Below are 19038 nucleotides of genomic sequence, written 5' to 3'. Positions count from 1 at the left end.
TAAGGAAGTCACAGGATTTTCACATTCTGAAGGTTGGCAGGTCTGCATGCAACTCATAAAGATTCCTCTGAAAAATTTCTAACAATTCGCTGCATGACAGAACGCTTAACGTGTGTATATATGCCGTCCTAAGTAGTATTTATGTTGTTCATAATTATTTATGCGTGTTTCGTGTTCTAGTGGTGCTGCCATCCGTTCTGAATATTAGAAGTGAAAGTAAGAAATGATTGAATTTGTTGTTTTTGTTCGTACAGACTTTCTGAAATTGGAGACCGGCTCATATTTACAGTAACAGTTGTCTGATAAATACTAGTTTTCCCTTGAGGAAATTATGAACTGGTGGTCTGTATGGAGTCTTGAAATCTGGACCGACAACTGAGATGTTAATCTAAATCAGTGTTTCCCAAAGTAGGCAATATCGCCCCCTGGTGGGCGATGGAATAGTTCAGGGGACGACAGAAGCTACGGATATAACATAGGACCTTACGGGTTCGCTTGAGTTGGAGGGCGACGAGAGAAAAAAAAATTCTGGAAAAGGGGGCAATGGGACAAAAAGTTTGGGAAACTATGATCTATATATAATGTAGCAGCTCTCACTACAGCTGGGATATTGAACTCTGAGCTACAAGTCCGTTGGAATTTCATCCACCTTATTGATAGTAACCTTGTTTAGATCCTTTAAATCAAGAACAGAATGAGGGGAACTGGATCACTAGACTCAGATGCGCCATTTGTTGAACGAAGTTTCTATCAACTAGAGGTCTGTGATCAAGGAAAAAAAAAGATGGTTCGACAGAATCAGAGTTCTTTCAACCCGTTTATATGTGCAATAAAACATCCCGGGAAGTTACCGAAAACGGAGATTTTCACTATAACCCGTTTATATGCCGTTAGTTATGCCGGTATTCCCCCCCCCTTCTTTTCGGAAGCCGTCACTGGTCACGTGGGTTGAACGGGTGGTTGGCTCAAGATGGCCGACGAAGGAGCTAACAGCAATTTTCGCAGCATAAAGAATTATGGGAGAGGAGGTCGAAGTCACCCTCCATTATTCCGTAAGATGGGAAAGATCCGTCAAAAGATGGGACTCTTTTGACGGATCTCCCCGTCTCACCTTATTTTTCCCCCCATGAGGAAAAAAAGTTGCCATGCAGGTAATAATCACCAAAGCTACCTCCAATCTTGCACATGTAAGCCCCGTTCACATGCACAATAAAACATCCCGGGAAGTTCCCGGTAACAGGGATTTTCGCCACAAACCGTTCACATGACGTTAAGTTTATGCTGGTAATCCCTACTCTTCTTTCCGGAAGTCGCCACTGGTTACGTAGGTTGAACGGAAGTGATTGATTCAAGATGGTTGACGAAGGAGCTTATAGCAGTTTTCGCGGCGCAAAGGATTATGGGAGGGAAGGTCGGTGTCGACCTCCAATCCACCCCAAGAAAGATGGGCTTCTCTCCCACCTTTTTCTTCCCTACGAGGGTAAAAAAGTTGTCATGCCGGTAATTATCCCTAAAGTTTACAGGGTGTTCCATAAAGGGCAATTCGAAATAAAAAGATAGGAAGGAGCAAGTTTTACGTTCAATGGGCAGGCTTCGGGACACTTTAATGTTCAGGTAATTTTAAATTCACCAGTTCGCAAAATTGATTACGATTTTAACTAGCAGGTGGTGCGACAGTCACTTTATTTCCCACGACTTCTTTCTGTAGGGCCATTTGAAGGTCATTGTTTATAGTAAGACCCCTCAAACGCTGTATTACCTCGAACAGTTAATCTGTGATGTTATACGTGTTCATTACAGCAGATCCATTGAACGAATTACTTCTTTCATCTTTCCATCTGTCATTGTTCCCAAATGATGTAATTTCAAAGTTAAGAAATGCCTTCTGAAACACCCTGTAGATAGTGTGCTTCGATGTAAAAAATCTAGCACACATTTTGGTTTCCTAAATAACCCAAAAAAAGGGAACGGGTTATTCCCTGCCCCCCCCCCAAATGACCCCCCGTCATTTAGGGGGGGGGCAGGGGGGCCGTTTTTGAAAATACTCTAAAAATGGATATATATATATCCAAATATATATCCAATATATATACAAATATGTATATACATACATTGAGTACATATGCTATGCCCCCCCCCTCCCGGAAAAAGTTGAAATGGCGGCCCTCGCCTATACGCACTTCGGTGTATACCAGGCTAAGTCATTCTGGAAGTAAGTCATTCGCAAGTCTGAACGCAAGTCATTCACTAAAAAACATGGTCTGGATCATCGGGTGCAAATGGTCATTCTGAATGTTTCAGTACTTCGGTGCTATGGTCTTCCGAAGCAAGACTGCAAGTGGTCACTGGAGACACCAAGATATCGTGTTCACACAGACGCAGATGTCTCTCTTCCATGCGTAATGGTTGTCGGAACCAGACTATTAACATCAAATGCTTCTGCTTGCGTTCTGTAGACTTAAACACGTTCGGTTGTCTGAAGTGTTGCGAATTAAGACCAGATGGTCTGTTATATCCAGTCTCTGATAGTCACTTTACACTGTTTTGCGGTACCACTCATAGCTTTGAAACAGCAATGCTTACACCATTCGTTCCCGTTTAGATCATACGATGTCCCGAAGGTAGGGGTGTTCATCTCACAGGCTATCTGGGATAGCGTTATTTTGTATGTTGTCGTCCCATTATTCATTTTCATGTCCATTATCTCTTCAATCCCGAATATTGCAGGAAATATTCATTTAATCATTTTTGTCACACCACGGTCATTTTCTGCACATGAGGGCTAATTAAACCGGGATCTACAATTTATTGCTGATTCCGAACGGCATTTTTTTTTTAATATTCATCGAGAGGTTGGTCGCTAACATCTTGATGTAGTACTCTTTGCGGTAGCAATATTTTTCTATGGTCATGTCGCCATTTCTGTTGTACTCCTGTGTCCGGATAGTTTCTAACAAAGACGAACCCAGGGTATCGAACTCACGACAGCTCTAAATATCCTTTGGTACTTCAGGCGAGTATCTTACGGTGCCCAGGAAATGTTCATCCTGCAGTTTTTAATTTAATGAGTAATTTAATGCGTGTAATTAACCGAGGCTTAAGGACGGAATAACATGCATAATAACGAATGCCTTCATGCTTACACGCTGAGAATCATCTCAAAATCTTACCTTAGCTCTGATATTTATGTCCATACCCATGTTGAGGAACCTCTCGGCCATGAATACACGGTTGTCTTTCACGGCGTACATCAAGGGTGTATATCCAAGCTCCTATGGGGAAAAAAAAATTCATAAATTAATTCCGCACATAAAACAGAAAATTATTGTGTAGAAAAATACAGTCGAATCCCGTTTTCCCTTTCAGAACCCAAGTATGTATTTTTTGGAATTTTCAAAATGTTTCTGTATTTTTCAGACTCAAAAAATGCATTGAAAACAAATATCAACAACGCATATAGAACTTAACCAGTCTTAGTATAAAAAAGTAACCAGTCTTTCGATGAATCTTAAATATCAACAAGTCTATTTTTAATACAAGATTCATCGAAAGACTGGTTATTTGTGGAGATGAAGATTACAAAGAAGAAAATTCATCACTGCCCGCACGGGGATACGAACCCCGGTCTCTCGCTTGCCGGACAATTTCTATATGCATATGGCCATCTGGTTGGCCTTTGTCATTCACGAGCTATTAGTTGATTGTTGACGCCGTCCATGTACGGTGCCTGTCAACATATATATACGCTCCAAGGTTGAAATGTTCTATCTGCTTCCATAGCTTAGATGGTAGAGCACTCGTCCGGCAAGCGAGAGACCGGGGTTCGAGTCCTCGTGGGGGCAGTGATGAATTTTCTTCCTTGTAATCTTCATCTCCACAAATAACCAGTCTTTCGATGAATCTTGTATTGACAAGTGGAGAGGACGTTTCTATATGAAGTCTGTTTTTCTTCAAATTGTCAATTTTTTTATATTTTCATCAACACAAACTCACTTCGTTCAATTTTTTTTCAGCCAAGAGGATGCAGTGTATATTCATCTTCACACACAATTTTTTCCAGAATTTTATTGCTAAATTTGATGTAATAAATCACACTTTTCCCGGAGGTACTTTCCCGTAGAGAGCATCTTAAAAATCTCCTCTGAAATTTCAACTTTAAGTGCTGCCCTCTAATGAAAGCCCCCAAAGTTAATGTTCAGCATATTTCTTACTCAAAACTTAATCTTTCCAGCTACAACTTAACTCATTGAGGTCAAAAGAAAAAATTCTGCAGTGAGAAAAAGCAACCCACACATTTGTGGTACCAGTGGGTTATAGTGCCAGAAATTTCGAGCGAACTAATCTTTCATGTGTAGGGAATACACGGGTTCAAGCGTGATTCGATATAATGCCCAAATGCAGTATGATTAAAATGCAGTACAGTACAGTATAGCAAATGCGCCGCATACGTGCGTCACTATGAGACATAACAGCTTTGGTCGGTTATAATTGTTTCTTTTAGGTACCCAAATTCAAGAAGTAAATCACAGCTGGTTCTACTTAATTCACGAGTTTCTCATTTCCTATTGAGAATATAGGCGGCAGTATCATCCGAATACACAGTAGGCAAGAAGCACTCATAAATTAAATGGTAGGTCTCATAAATCCCGATACCATTGCGGGAATAAAACAAATGTTGCGAATTAACTTTACGGTGGTAGCCCGGTGTTGCGAAATATCGTGTAGCTGTAGGTGATTCATAGATACTTGAATATTCGTGTAGACCAGGGGGGTACACAACCTTCTCAGTCCGTGGGCCAGATAAACGATATTTCTGCCACTCGCGGGCCAGAAACTCGTATATAGTCCTCCGACCACGAGATGAATTTTCGCTGCGTCATGTCACGTCACGTCGGATGATTTTATTCAATTTTTTTTTTGGTAAAACGATTGCACACGGAGAAAAGTTCGTCAGTGACTGAGCTTTCACGATTGGCATGTCCTTCTAGGATAAAACAGAATCGTTTGACGTGACATCACGTGCCGTAGCCAAATCTCATCTCGTGGTAGGAGGACTATACATAGGGTGACCATAGGACCTGTATTTTATGGGACATTACTTTAACTTTTTGGCCGTCCCAACTTTTATATAAAATGACCCGTTTTTTTCTCTCATTTCCAACGAAGCTTATATGAATTTAGTTCTAAAATCAAATACAAATACGAAGACAACGCCACAACAGGCAAAATGCCCAACGAGGTGGCTGGTCTCAAGAAGTAAGATAAATTTTTTTTCGTAAATTATGAATTATATTATGGTAATTATGCTCATAATTAGTTACTGCATGTAAACATATCCACTTCACACCATTGTGAAATATTATCGTGTCTTATAAACGATTATTTGAAATGAATTTTTTATCCCATTGCGACTTGAAGTAGCTATCTATTTTCGACCATTGCCGCTGTGGTGGTCGAGTGGTTATAGTGACGGACTCGCGATGCGAGGATCCGGGTTCGAACCCCACAGTGGTGGTCGGCTGAAGTTGGTTTTCTGTGGTTCCCAACTTCAAGGCGCAAATGCGAGCCGATCTCCCCGTTAAAAAGTCTCGCCACAGAGAACAACAGTCCTACAACGATAAATCATTCAATCATAACACTTCACTCATAGTTAGAGAAACTAGTGGCAGATGGCAGCACTACACATAACAAGCATTACAGAGAAACAACACAAACTTCACGTCAGGTTTCACTACACGTACACGCACATTCCCGCATGTACCGATCCGATTCATTGGGGGGTTCCGCGGGGGGGGGGGGGGTGTGGTGTAGTAGTAGTAGTAGGTAGGGCCTCCAAAAAAATGGCTCGGGGATCCATGATGTTCTTAAGTCAGCCACCTCGTTGGGCAATTTGCCTGTTGTGGCGTTGTATTTGTATTAGCGGTTTCTAGCAAATTTACTTGCCTTTGACAATTTTCTTCGCTGTAATTAGCAACTTTATGCGTATTCGACAATTTTTTTGGTAATATCCCGTATAGATCCCAATTTCCCGTGTTTTTATGAAGAAATATGATCACCCTAGGTATTTATCGTGCGTGTGTGTGTTTTATGTATTGATTCTACCGAAACACCTTTCGCGGGCCGGAGGTTGTACAGCCTCTGGTATAGCCGCTGTGCGGTCGTGTGGGCATCGTGCTGGATTCTCGTCCCGAGGATCCAGGTTCGAACCCCGTTGACGGCACAGTGAAGTTTTTTTTTTCTGCGGTTTTCCAGCTTCGAGGCACGAATGTGAGCCGATCTCCCATTTGAAAAAGTCTCTCCGCAGAGAGCAGGCAGGCCTACAACACGATACTCACAAAACATGAAAATTCAAGCATTTCCATCCTTACTTCAGAAAATGGAAGCCAGATGGCAGCATGAACACGAAACAAGCGCAACTCAACAACATAAATACGTTAGGGCCAAGCATACACTCAGAACACGCATTCCGGCATGTGCCGATTCGTTAGAAATTCCGAAAAGGAATGTGTACGAGGTACATGTTCGGTTAAGTAGTGGTAGCCTCTGGTATAGATGGAGCAGCATTGATGAATACGAAAACCGAATCTTTTGGTATAGTTACGCACAGGGCATCAAATAACGGAGGGCGGAGGGGGTCATACCCCGGGCGCTGAAACTCCTCCTCTAAGGGCCGTATTCACCGACATGGTTTAAACTGTAGTCACAATTTTTGGATAAGAGATCAATATAGATTGGTTAAAAACCTGAATTCAACCAATCCGTGTCGATCTCTCATCAAACAATTGTGACCATAGTTTAAACCATGTCGGTGAATACCGCCCTTAATCAGATCGTGGCCTGCCGCTCTACTACTTCACCAAACACCAAGTCTGGCCACATAGCTATATATTGCAATTTACTGCCATTAACGAGATGGGTTGGAAATGAAGGCGCGGTCTATCAGTGGTCACCTCAAGCTCGTTAGGGAAATATCCTATCTATATCCTCCCTCGGGTTTGAACCTGGGATCGTGACAGCAACTAGCCCGCCGCTCTGTCTCAATAAAGAGAAAGGGCACTGGCTTTACTAATTGTCCGTTAAAAAATTACGAAGAGGGAGCACCAAAATGGGAAGTAGACCTGGTAAATCGTTCCAGTTGCGGTCCTGGTTACACCATCAATATTTTCAAACTATAACAATGTGCGATTGTGCAAAAATCTTACAAATCTGTCGAGCTGGTTCTGTCACCTGGGGAATTTTGACTCCCTGGTTGGAGAACTATGTGCATTTATGTATCACAGTACTTATTTATACGCCATCTTTTCGGAAGTGTGACATCAGTATTATTACTACAGCCAATCTCTGTTCCCTATGCCGATTTTTAATACGATCAGACGTCACTTTGAACAAAAGAACTGTCACTTCGAACAAAAGAGGACGATGATGAGTTTGCCCGTTTATCAGAATATAACGGGCAAGTACAACGTAGGCTGATATATTTATATTTGATATTATGATTCGGGTGAAGAAAACAGTAAATTTCATTTTTTGAAAAAAAATTTCTGTAGATGGCGTATTGGTTTTGACGATTATAAATACTTTAAAGTAATATTTCTATAATAAAGTTGATCTAGATAAATTTGCGGTGTCCTTATGGCAATGATGCAAAAAGTGCGTAGGTGTTGGCATTCCGATATTATAAATCTGCCAACACAACGTTTTCGTGAGCGCGTCTTTTCTTTACCTCTCTCTCGCTGTTCGAGAGAGAAGGCTTTCGTTTCTTGCAGAGTCAAGATGCCATTTTACTGTATGTCCGTGTACCTGCATTTTTGTTTAATTCTCTCGAATACACAGAGTCTAATATTTGCAAACCATCTCTATGTAATGCTCCAGCTTCACCAGAAGGCTTAAGGCCCGTTTACACGAGGCAAGTGCTTTAGTTGGCAACTTAATTTTAAGTTGCCAAGTACGACACAATGTATGCAGACGATAAGGGCCGTTTACACGGCTTTAGTTGGAAAGTGCACAAGTGATTCAGTTGGTAAGGGAATACGAACGGTTTTATTTTTTCCGGTTATGTATACCTATGCGCATGCGCCAGTGGGTGTGACCTGCCGCTCTTGGAGGGGTCTTTTTTCTCTCTCACGGAGGGGTTTATTTTGATCTCAAGCGTGAACCTGTTCATGCTCCGTCGTCTCCTAAAGTTTCGCTAGAATTCCGCCGAAATATTGGATGGTGAGGTGGCCAGAGGACACAATCTTCAAGTTTATTGAAAAATATCTTCGCCATGAATGTTTGTTGAACTATAGAAATGGAAATTACCTTGTTCAAACAAGCTAAAATTATTCGATGTTGGGAAAAGCTATGGAATATTCTGTCGACTTGATGTCAGGAGTTATATATTTTTGAATCTTCAATTTTTTTTATCTGGTGGGGAGGATTTATATATTAAAAACTGGAGAGGGGGGGGTTTCGAATATTTCTCTCGTCCAGAACGAATTTGCTGCCATCTATTGTAAAAATACATGATCAAATATTTAACATAAAGATACCATCTCTATAGATTAAATTTAGAGAGCTGCTTTAAAAAAAGCACCCCTCTAAGTGCCAGATAAATAAAAAATTATTACTATTGTTCTCCCGCGCGTTGTGCGTCTCTCTCTCTCCGTGGATTTGAGTAGACTGAAGCGCGCATGCGCTAACTGCGCTCACCTCCGTAAAAATTATCCAATGAGCGTCTACTTACCACTTATCGTGTGGACACTTTCAAGAAGAATCGGTAAGTTAAAATTAAGTTACCAACTAAAGCACTTGTCTCGTGTAAACGGGCCTTTAGTCACAAGGTATGGACGGAAAGTTCGTTTTGTAACACCTTATCAAGCTTAACGTGCTTCGGACTCGCGGGGGAGTACTGTGGCGGTGCTGTCGACAAGAGTGCGTAGGTGTTGGCATTTCAATATCATAAATCTGCGAACACATCGTTTTGGGAGTGCGCCTTTTTTTTACCTCTCTTTCACTGTTTGAGGGGGAGAAGGCTTTCGTTTCTTGCAGAGTTAAGATGCCATTTTATTATGTGTCCGTGTATATATTTTCGTTTCTTTTTATATGTTAACGTACCGTGTGTTTCTTCAAATTAATGAACTTTATATTTAGCCGTTATTTGGAAACGAACAATTTTGCGGTGTCAAATTTGAGTTATCTATGGATAAATCGCCACTTCAATTTATGTGTCAGCACACATCACTTTCTACGCCAGTGATACATACACATTGGATACCCTTACTCTACTCTTCTAGGTCAATGAATTCTCTGTGGTCTCACGTATTCATAAATATATACACAATATTTCAGAGAGAACAAAATACGGCTTTATAAGTACAATAGTTTTTTAAAATCTAGGAAAGAGTTGATTCCTTCTTGGCGCCATTTTTTGAAAGCTGCTGAAATTTTCGGTGTTCACAGTTATAAAATCGCACCAAATTGAGGGAAATGGGAAATAAATTATAAAGTATAAAAGCTATTCAACTTTTTGCTAAGGGAAATTCTATATGTTCATTCGGAGCACTGAAATCAAGACAAGTACAGGGTGATAGTGATTAAAGTTCCCGTACTCTGAGTAGTTTTTCTACGAAGCTGCTTATCCGGATACAGATAAATTTTTAGGATATTTTAATAAGAACATGGGAGAGAGAGATTTATGAAAAAAAGTTCAATTTTCGACCACCAGGTGAAAAGTGGCATTTCTTCCCTTGCATTTTCCCATGGTCCATATTGCGTATGTATCAAGTTTCAATGGAATACGTCTACCAGATCGGGTGCTACATTGGTCTGAGTAGTTTCGGTATACTGACACCACTCAGACCTATATACCGCCCGTTCTGGTGGACGTATTCCAGTGAAACTTGGTATATAAGCTATAATGACCATGAGAAAATGTAAAATGCAAAAACAAGAAAAAAAAACGCTACTTTTTTTGCTCGGTGGTCAAAAATTGAACTTTTTTTTTCTCATAAATTTCTCTCTCCCATGGTCTCATTAAGATATCTTAAAAGTTTGTGTGTATATTCAGATAAGCAGTTTTGAGGAAAAACTACTCAGAGTACGGGAACTTTGATTATAATCACCCTATATATTTCACCCTTCCTAATAATCATTTTAGCTAATTATAAAATCCCGTATAATAGATTAAAATACTATGCTGATGTATTGTTTCAATTAAAAATATGCTAACAGCACCAATTTACATCCGTTTTTGTAGAAAAAATTATTATATTTTCAATACATTTTTATGGGGGCTGAACCGTAAGAGGGTTAACATCTATTATAGCTGTCATGCACAGGGGTCTTACTTAATCCAGCTGGAACCGGGAATAACAAGAAAACAAGGAAAGGTGTTAACAGCTGGCTGTTGCAAAGATATATTTTGGAAAAAGAGAAAAAGTGAACTGCTCCTGCGGGGAATCGAACCCACGTCCTTTCACTTTTTGGGTGAACGCCCTAGACCACTAGACTACAGAGGCACCGAATCTCGCAATCTTTCCTTGGAGCTCGTGTACATTGAAAGGGACCGTACATGGACGGCCGGACCAGACTTAGGCGGAGCTCACAACTGCTGACGCTGCCACCAGATGGCGACTTACACAAGGATGACGTCACTCTCCACTACCATACGAAGGTTTTAACAGCCAGTTGTTATGATATATTAACAGCCTTCGTATGATAGCGGAGAGTGACGTCATCCTTGTATAAGTCGCCATCTGTTGGCATCGTAGGTAGTGAATTGTCCCGGTTTCAGCTGGATTAAGTGAGACTCCTGTGCACGACAATAGCCATGTTGGGAACATTGTTTTGGTACATTTATAATTTCTGACAGAAAGAATTGTACCCATTGGGGGAAGGGTAAGGTCTGGAAATCGATTGAAGTTTTGGACGGGTTAATCAAAAACGTTAATAGATTAATCGAATATTTTCAAGTGCTGTTGTTTTATTAACAAACTTATCACGAAACTTTTTTATTAATTGATGAAACAAAAATGTATTTTATTATTTCCACTGGCTTATTTGCTCTGGATGCAAACAGACATTAAATTAGATCAAACAATTAAGGGCTGCACGCATGAAGTAATGCTGAACATTTTTGTGAAACCCCGGAATTTCTTTAATAAGATCGTGCTATTCTTTTAGAAAATCATCAGTTTTTGGTCCACGCAAATTACTTCCTACAATGAATTTTTTCTTCCATCTATTTATTTATTTTTTGCCGGCCAGAAATTACTTCAACTATTCATTTTGAACCCCGTTCACTGCACAGTGATGGTCGGTTGAAAGTTGTTTTCTGCGGTTTTTCAACTTCGAGGCGTAAATGCGCGAGCCGATCTTTCATTTACAAAAAGTTTTCCCCAGACCTGCAACACGATATTTACATAACATGGAAAAATTCGAGCTTTTACCATCTTTACTTAAAAATATGGAAGACACATGCCACACCACTCCCAATAACACGAAACAAGCACAATTCTGACAACATAAATACGTTTTAGATTCACGTATACAATTCATAAGACGCACATTCCTGCATGTACCAACCAATTCGTTAGAAATTCCGTAGAGGAATGTGTACGACGGGGCTCTTTAAACTTTCCGACATTGTGGGCAAAATTGAAACTTCGTGGGCCACCAACCTCAGGTATTTAGAATCCACATTTAAAAGTGTTTTATCTTAACAGAAGAGTGAACACACGGGGGCCCAAAAAAAATTGGAGACTTCATTTACACCTTTTATTATGAAATTTTTATTTTAAAATACACCTTTTATTAATTCTGAAATCATTTCTTTCTGCTGGAAAAACTTGTGATCAATCGTTTCTTTTTATTATTCTGAAATTACTTAATTAAATTGATTAACTAATTTACAATTACTATATTTAATCGAATTATTTATTCCGCTAATTCTTCGATTCTGAAAGTATTACTTACATTCATTTTCAAGTGATTCTTTCGATAATTCTGAAATTAATTTTTCCATCAATATTGTGAAATAATTTTTATCGCTGTTTCCGAATTTATTTCTTTCACAAATTCTGAAAATAATTGTTTAAAAAATTATTTCTTTCAGCAATTCTGGAATTATTCTCCCAATAATTAGAAAGTTTATCACTTATGAAATAAAATTCCATTAATAATTCCGAAATTATCTCATTGATTTCGAAATTATTTCTTTCAAAAAAAAATTCCGAAATTATTTTCCTGAATTACTATTGTTGTTCTGAAATTTCGTTCATAAATTTCGAAATTATTTCTTTTTCATTAATTCTAAATTTTTTTTTTTTTTCAATAATCCGAAATTATTTTTCCATGAAGGTATTTTTTTTAGTATTTCTGTGAATTCCGTAGGTACATGTGCTTTTGCAGATGCCGACTTTTCCCCCAAAACTGTTTTGGCTCGTGCTCCGTCGCTCACTGGTCTACTACTTTTAACCGACCACTACTTTCCGCACACCAACTACATCCATATAGTTCCATGTGGCAATTTCTAATTAGTGGAATTGGGTTTGAAATGAAGGCACCATCTATCGGTGGTCACCCAAGGGTGGTTCACGGTACCTTTGCACCCGATATTTCGCCTCCGACATTTCGTCCCCGACATCTCGCCCCTGGCACGTTTCGTCCCCAGTACATTTGGCCCCCGGAAAATTCGCCCCTGACATCTCACCCCGGTACATTTAGCCCCCGGAAATTTCGCCCCGGGCATTTCACACCGGGAATTTCACCCTGACCTTTCGCCTGCCCTGACCATATGAGTGACTCAGTGAGTGACCATATGAGTGACTCAGTAAGTAATCAAGTAAATCGGAAATTTATCTCTGATATTTCGCCAGCCCTTATCGTACGCGTGACTGTAAGAGTGAACATATGAATGATGGTACAAGTGACCAAGGGAGTGACCACATGAGTGATCAAGTGAGTTGGACATTTACTCGTGACATTTTGCTCCCCCTGATCGCATGAGTGACCAAGTGAATGAATACGTGAGTGATCGTTTGAATTGAAAATTTATCCCCGGACATTTCACCTGTCCTGATCATATGAGTGACCCAGTGAGTGATCATATGAGTTACTCAGTGAGTAATCAAGTGAATCGGAAATTGACCCCCTGTCATTTTGCCTACCTTCACCGTACGCGTGACCGTATGAGTGAATATATGAATGATAGTGTGAGTCGTAAATTTGGGAAAAATATTTTATGCTTAAACTGAAAATTCCAAATTCTTAGAATCAATTAAAGTGTGAGTCACTTGGTCTTTCAGTGCTACGTAACCACCTATAAAAAGGGAGGGGATGAGGAGGATCATCTTTGCAGACACTCCACCCTCGCACTTTGCCAATCACTCAATCGCTCACTTTGTCAATCACTCGCTCACTGGGTCAATCATACGGTCGTTCACTTTATCAATCTTTCGGTCACTCATGCAGTCATTCACTTTATCAATCTTTCGGTCACTCATGCAGGCACTCACTTGGTCACACATTCACTTATGCGTTCCATCACTCAGTAACTCCCTTGGTCACTCACACGGTCAGTCCCTTGATCACTCACTTGAACACTCGTACCGTCACTCACCTGGTCACATATACAGTCACTCACTTGGTCACTCATGCAGTTAACCACTCGGTCACTTATGCGGTCAGTCACTTATTCACTCAAACGTTCCATCGCTCAATTCCTCCCTTTGTCACTGACACGGTCAATCCCACTATCACTCACTTGATCACTCATGCAGTTAATCACTTGGTCGTTCATGCGGTCATTCACTTCGTCACTCATACGTCCATTCGGTCAGTCACTCGGTCACTCATACGGTTAATTACTCAGTCTCTCCTTTGGTCACTCATATGCTCAATCACTCAGTCTCTCCTTTGGTCACTCATATGCTCAATCACTCAGTCTCTCCTTTGGTCACTCATATGCTCAATCACTCAGTCACTCACTTGGAAACTTACACAAGATTTAATCGGTCACTCACTCTTGGGCACTCATTCACTCAAACGTTTCATCAATCAGTAACTCCCTTTATCACTGACACGGTCAATCCCTCGATCACTCACTTGATCACTCATACAGTTAATCACTTAGTCACTCATGCAGTCATTCACTTGGTCGCTCATGCAGTCATTCACTTGGTCACTCATACGTCCATTCGGTCAGTCACTCGGTCAGTCCTACGGTTAATTACTCAGTCTCTCCTTTGGTCACTCATATGCTCAATCACTCAGTCACTCACTTGGAAAATTACATAAGATTTAATCGGTCACTCACTCTTGGTCACTCATTCACTCAAACGTTTCATCACTCGGTAACTCCCTTGATTACTCACACGGTCAATCCCTCGATCACTCACTTGGTCGCTCATGAGGTCATTCATTTGGTCACTCATACGGCCATTCGGTCAGTCACGTGGTCACTCATACGGTCATTCACTCATAAAGTCAATTGCACACTAGTTGATACGGTCACTCACGTGGTGAGTCATTCTGCAACTCGATTAGTCATTTGTACTGTCACTAACGCACTCCTACAGTCCATTTCACACTCACGTGGTCACTCATACGGTCACACGGTCACTCACACAGTCAATCACTCATACGGTCACTCGATCACTCACACGGTCACTCACACAGTCAATCACTCATACGGTCACTCGATCACTCACACAGTCAATCACTCATACGGTCACTCATACGTTCAGGGCAAGTGAAATGTCAGGTGTGAATTTTTCGGGGCCAAACGCGCCAAGGGCGAAATGTCAGGGGCGAAATTTCCGGGGGTCAAATGTAACGGGGACGAAACGTTCCAGGGGCAAGATGTCTGGAACAAACTGTCGGGGGCGAAAGTTCCGGATCCCCCCAAGGGTCGATAGGTAAAGAACTTTTTCTGATGTTCTTTTGGCTGGATTTAAACCCATGGTACTATGATGGCAATCTTCATAGGGGAAGACGAGCATCTTACCACTGCGCCACTCGAGCACTAATCCCACTTAATCATCCGTCTTTAATGTTTTTAACAATATCCTAAACATTTTTAGATTGCAAAATAGAACGACCTCAAAAATCTCCGAGGGCTAAATATGGCTTGTGCGCCTTACGTTAAAGACAGCGGCTGTGAGAAGAGCACATATAGTTAAGCGGTGAAAAAGTTAACGGATACTGTCTTAGACCAATTGGAAATGACAAAAACCGCATTCTAAGTTTAAACGCAGAATAAATTATCTATCACAGATATACAATGCACTCTTGGGATAATAATTGTGAGTGTGTCTGTCGCTGAGTTGAACCACATTCATCAAATATAATCGGCACGTAATGATGGGTCACGGAATGCTTCCGGTAAAGTTCCGTCCGACCTCTACCGTTCCTGTTTATTAGGTCATGCAGTTTCTAATTTTACCCTAGAGTCGGTATAGCACTGCATGCACTCGGAGTTACCCCTCGGACAGAAGAATATCCTTTATGAAGAGATCAATTTCATTGAGATGAGTTGAACTCTATTTTCTCGCCCCGTCTTTCAATGAATTGCATTTTTCTCTCCCACACGGACGCCCCCCCAGATAATAAAGTTGATGCCCTGTCTCCCCTAACGCAAAAAAAAAAACAAAAAAAAAAAACCATGTTTCTAATTGTTATATTCACGGAGATATTTGAATCATTTTGAATTAATAGGCAACAACTTTCTAATTAGGGGTCAGAGTACAGGGGGCGGTCTCAAAAATTTAGATTTTTTGTTTTATGATTTTATGACACACTGTATTTCCACTGTCCAAACTGATGCAGAGTGGGAGTATACGCTGGTACACAGTGATTTCTGAACATATTTTAAGCATTATTTTAAATTACAATCATACCTCTAGGATTGATCATGGTTGATGAGATAAAGATAAGATAACCGCTTAAAGGGTTAAGAAATAGATGGCTACTTCAACTTCATCCCACAAATGCTAAATGGGATTGAGATCCGGGGATTGTGGGGTGGGGGGGGGCACATAAGCAAAGCAAACTCATCTTCATGTTCCTCAAACAAATGCTGTACAATATCAGCACTATCTCAGGTCGCATTTCCTTATTGAAAGCAGCCGTCGCTATTGGGATGCACCATCAATATAACAGGATAAACTTGGTCAGGTAGACAGAGCGGCGGACCATGTTCTGATTAGGAGTTGGAGGCCCTTTGCTCTCTAGGTAACTTTTTTGGTTGCTGATAGACCTGGTTTCTTGCTTTTTTGGCCACTTATTTGGTCCTCACATGCTTATAGACTGGATAGGTCACTCTTTTCGTCGTGGACTGACCTGCTTCCTTGCTCTCTAGGTCGCTGTTTTAATCACTCACATGCTTGTAAACAGTTTTGGTCATTCACATGCTTGTAAACAGTTTTGGTCACTCACATGCTTGTAAACAGTTTTGGTCACTCACATGCTTGTAAACAGTTTTGGTCACTCACATGCTTGTAAACAGTTTTGGTCACTCACATGCTTGTAAACAGTTTTGGTCACTCACATGCTTGTAAACAGTTTTGGTCACTCACATATTCTCTGTAGATCACTCGTTTGGTCACTCACTGATCTAGTTCCTGTCTCTCTAGATAGAGGTATATTGATACGATTACTTTGGGTCATATAAATTTTACCGCGTTTCTTCCATTCCACTAATTTTCTTTACCTCTCTGGGCTAGAATCCGCTAAGCCCCACTGTAAATATGCTTCTGATCCAAAGCACGCTAGGAGAACATTTCTCAAACCATCACATCTGCCTCCACCAGCTTGAAGGGTTGTAGCAAATGCACTAGACGTCCATGATTTCGTACGGCTTCCATCAAATTTTCACCCGCCCATCTGCATGGTGTCAGAGCCGCCCATAAGGGTGCGTGCAAGGTGCGGTCGCACCAGGCCTCGTGCTTTGTGTGGCCTCCACACTCACGGTAATTTATTGGAGGCATTCACCAGTTCTTAATTATTTCTTGCGTGAATTCTGAATTTCTCCCATTAATTCTGGGATAATTTTTTCCATTAATTCGAGTTTTCATCAATCACAGAATTTTTAACTTCACAAGCTCATAATAATTTTCATGAATTCTAGAATTATTTCCTTCATTAACTCTGAATTTCAGTCAGTTGTACAATTTTGATTGCGTTGATTCTGAATTTTTATCAATTCTTGAATTAATTAGAATTAATTAATTCAGAATTTTCATTGGTGCTGAAATTATTTATCTTGTAACAATCTGCTTTTAATGTACCATAGACATTTTTTTTTTATTCAAACCGAGCACAACTCAGATCTATTGCCATAGGCAATTTACTACCTAGTGAGTTGTGTCGGAATTATGTGTGTACCTAACAGTCTGAGTGCGTATCTAGTCTTGTGTATGATTTTTCAGTGCTGCCATCTATATCTCAGAAGTGAAGTGAGTGATGTGTAGTGACTGAATATTTGTACTAATGTACCATAGACAACACAACATACTGAATCAGCATTAAGCTCAGGTCTGTCGAGTCACAAACATCCTCTCGCGTCATCCCCGCACTTGGCGACTGTTGGCCACAGTCTTTGTTGAGCCGCCGCACTCTGAATTAGTTTTAATTCATCAATTCTAAAATTTTCATTAGTTTCGGGAATTGTTTCTCTCACTAGTTCAAAATTATTTTGAGGGGAATTTCCATCAATTTCTTTGTGCTAATCTACATTTTTGAAATTTTTTGTATGGATGTTTCTCAGCATTCGTGTATATGTTGAAATATTGGATGCCGATTCCTCTCCCCTCATAAAATATATAAAATTTGGTTAAGTGGGGGGGGGGGGGTGGGGTTATAAAAATTTTTGGTGCCCCGAAATCATTGAGACGCACCGGGCAAAGGTTATTGTAATGTGAAGTGAAGTGAAGTGAAGATTTTCGGCAGTGCCTATCCGTTTCCGGACACTAGCTGCCCTCAAAATGGGCCCCTCGGGAGCCCATGTGGAGAAAAAAGACAAGGGAGTATGGAGTATATGTATGTGATTAGTGAAAATGCATGTACGTCGTCAGAGTCGGGAATTTGGTCAAAGCCGGGATCTCATAGTTAATTAATTAAATAATTAACTATTATAGGCTTTACAAACTCAACATGTCTTTCCGAGCAGGTTAGTATTATTAATTATTAATAATTTCGGCAGGAAAAGTGAACTGCTTGACGTCACAAAAGTGACGTCAAATATTCTCTAAAGAACATTGAACCAGTCAGTGTGCAGCCAGCCTATACCGCTGGTGCTTCATTACAGCAGGGGGGGGGGGGGGAATGAAAGCAAATATTTGCGAATGGTCATTTGAGCAATCTGGACATGAGAGTGGCCCTAGCTTGAGAGGTGGAATCGGGACACTGTCTTCGTAGCAGCTGGGGTATAGCTTTATCTCATAATAAGTAAGAATAATAAGCCATCATAAGTCAATACTATTTTACCATACGCACATCGTCGTAAAATCATTTCTCTGGGGAACTTCTAACAAACTCCTACATGTTGGAAAGTTTTTGAGTGCATATATAATCTCTAACGTAGTTATGTTATGTTGTCAGAATAATGCGTGTTTAGTTTTCCAATGGGCACTGACGTCCGCATTCCACATTTTTAAGTTAAAACGACTGTTGGCCGGATTTTCGTGTTATTTTAAGATAAAGCTAGCGTCACAAGCCTCATCTGTGACTCATTCACAAATATTGGCTTCCAATGTTTGCCTTCTCCTGCAGCACTAGTTGCATAGACAGACTACACTCTGGCCCAGTGTTCCTTGCAGAATATTTGCTTCCAGAGAGAACATTCTCCAAGAACACTAACACTCCAACGCGTGTTGTGACTTTTGGCGTTCTTCGAAAGATGTATGGCCAGACATATTGGAAGAACGGATAGAAAGGCGACTCCTTTGACTTGGACTACTACTGCATTACACATGCACCTCGTCCATATTCCTGTGCAGAACTTCTAACGAATTGGTACATGTTGGAATGTGCGCGTATGTGTAGTTATGTGTTATGTGT

The 19038-nt window shown here is 40.6% G+C and overlaps 1 protein-coding gene across 1 annotated transcript in view; it reads right to left on the bottom strand.

Annotated features, from left to right (window-relative positions):
• Window positions 1-19038, bottom strand: part of LOC149084433 (uncharacterized) — a 98940-nt gene that overhangs the window by 56070 nt on the left and 23832 nt on the right. The window contains exon 2 of the mRNA XM_089235315.1: window positions 3171-3272. Within this exon, the coding sequence (XP_089091441.1) occupies window positions 3171-3272 (102 nt within the window). The remainder of the gene's footprint in view (window positions 1-3170; window positions 3273-19038) is intronic.

Source organism: Pholcus phalangioides, unplaced genomic scaffold, assembly GCF_987345545.1.
Source record: "Pholcus phalangioides strain wild (caught in Gottingen) unplaced genomic scaffold, Ppha-v1.0 ptg000008l_1, whole genome shotgun sequence".
Classification (NCBI taxonomy): Eukaryota; Metazoa; Arthropoda; class Arachnida; order Araneae; family Pholcidae; genus Pholcus; species Pholcus phalangioides.
This window is presented reverse-complemented; position numbering and strand designations above follow the sequence as displayed.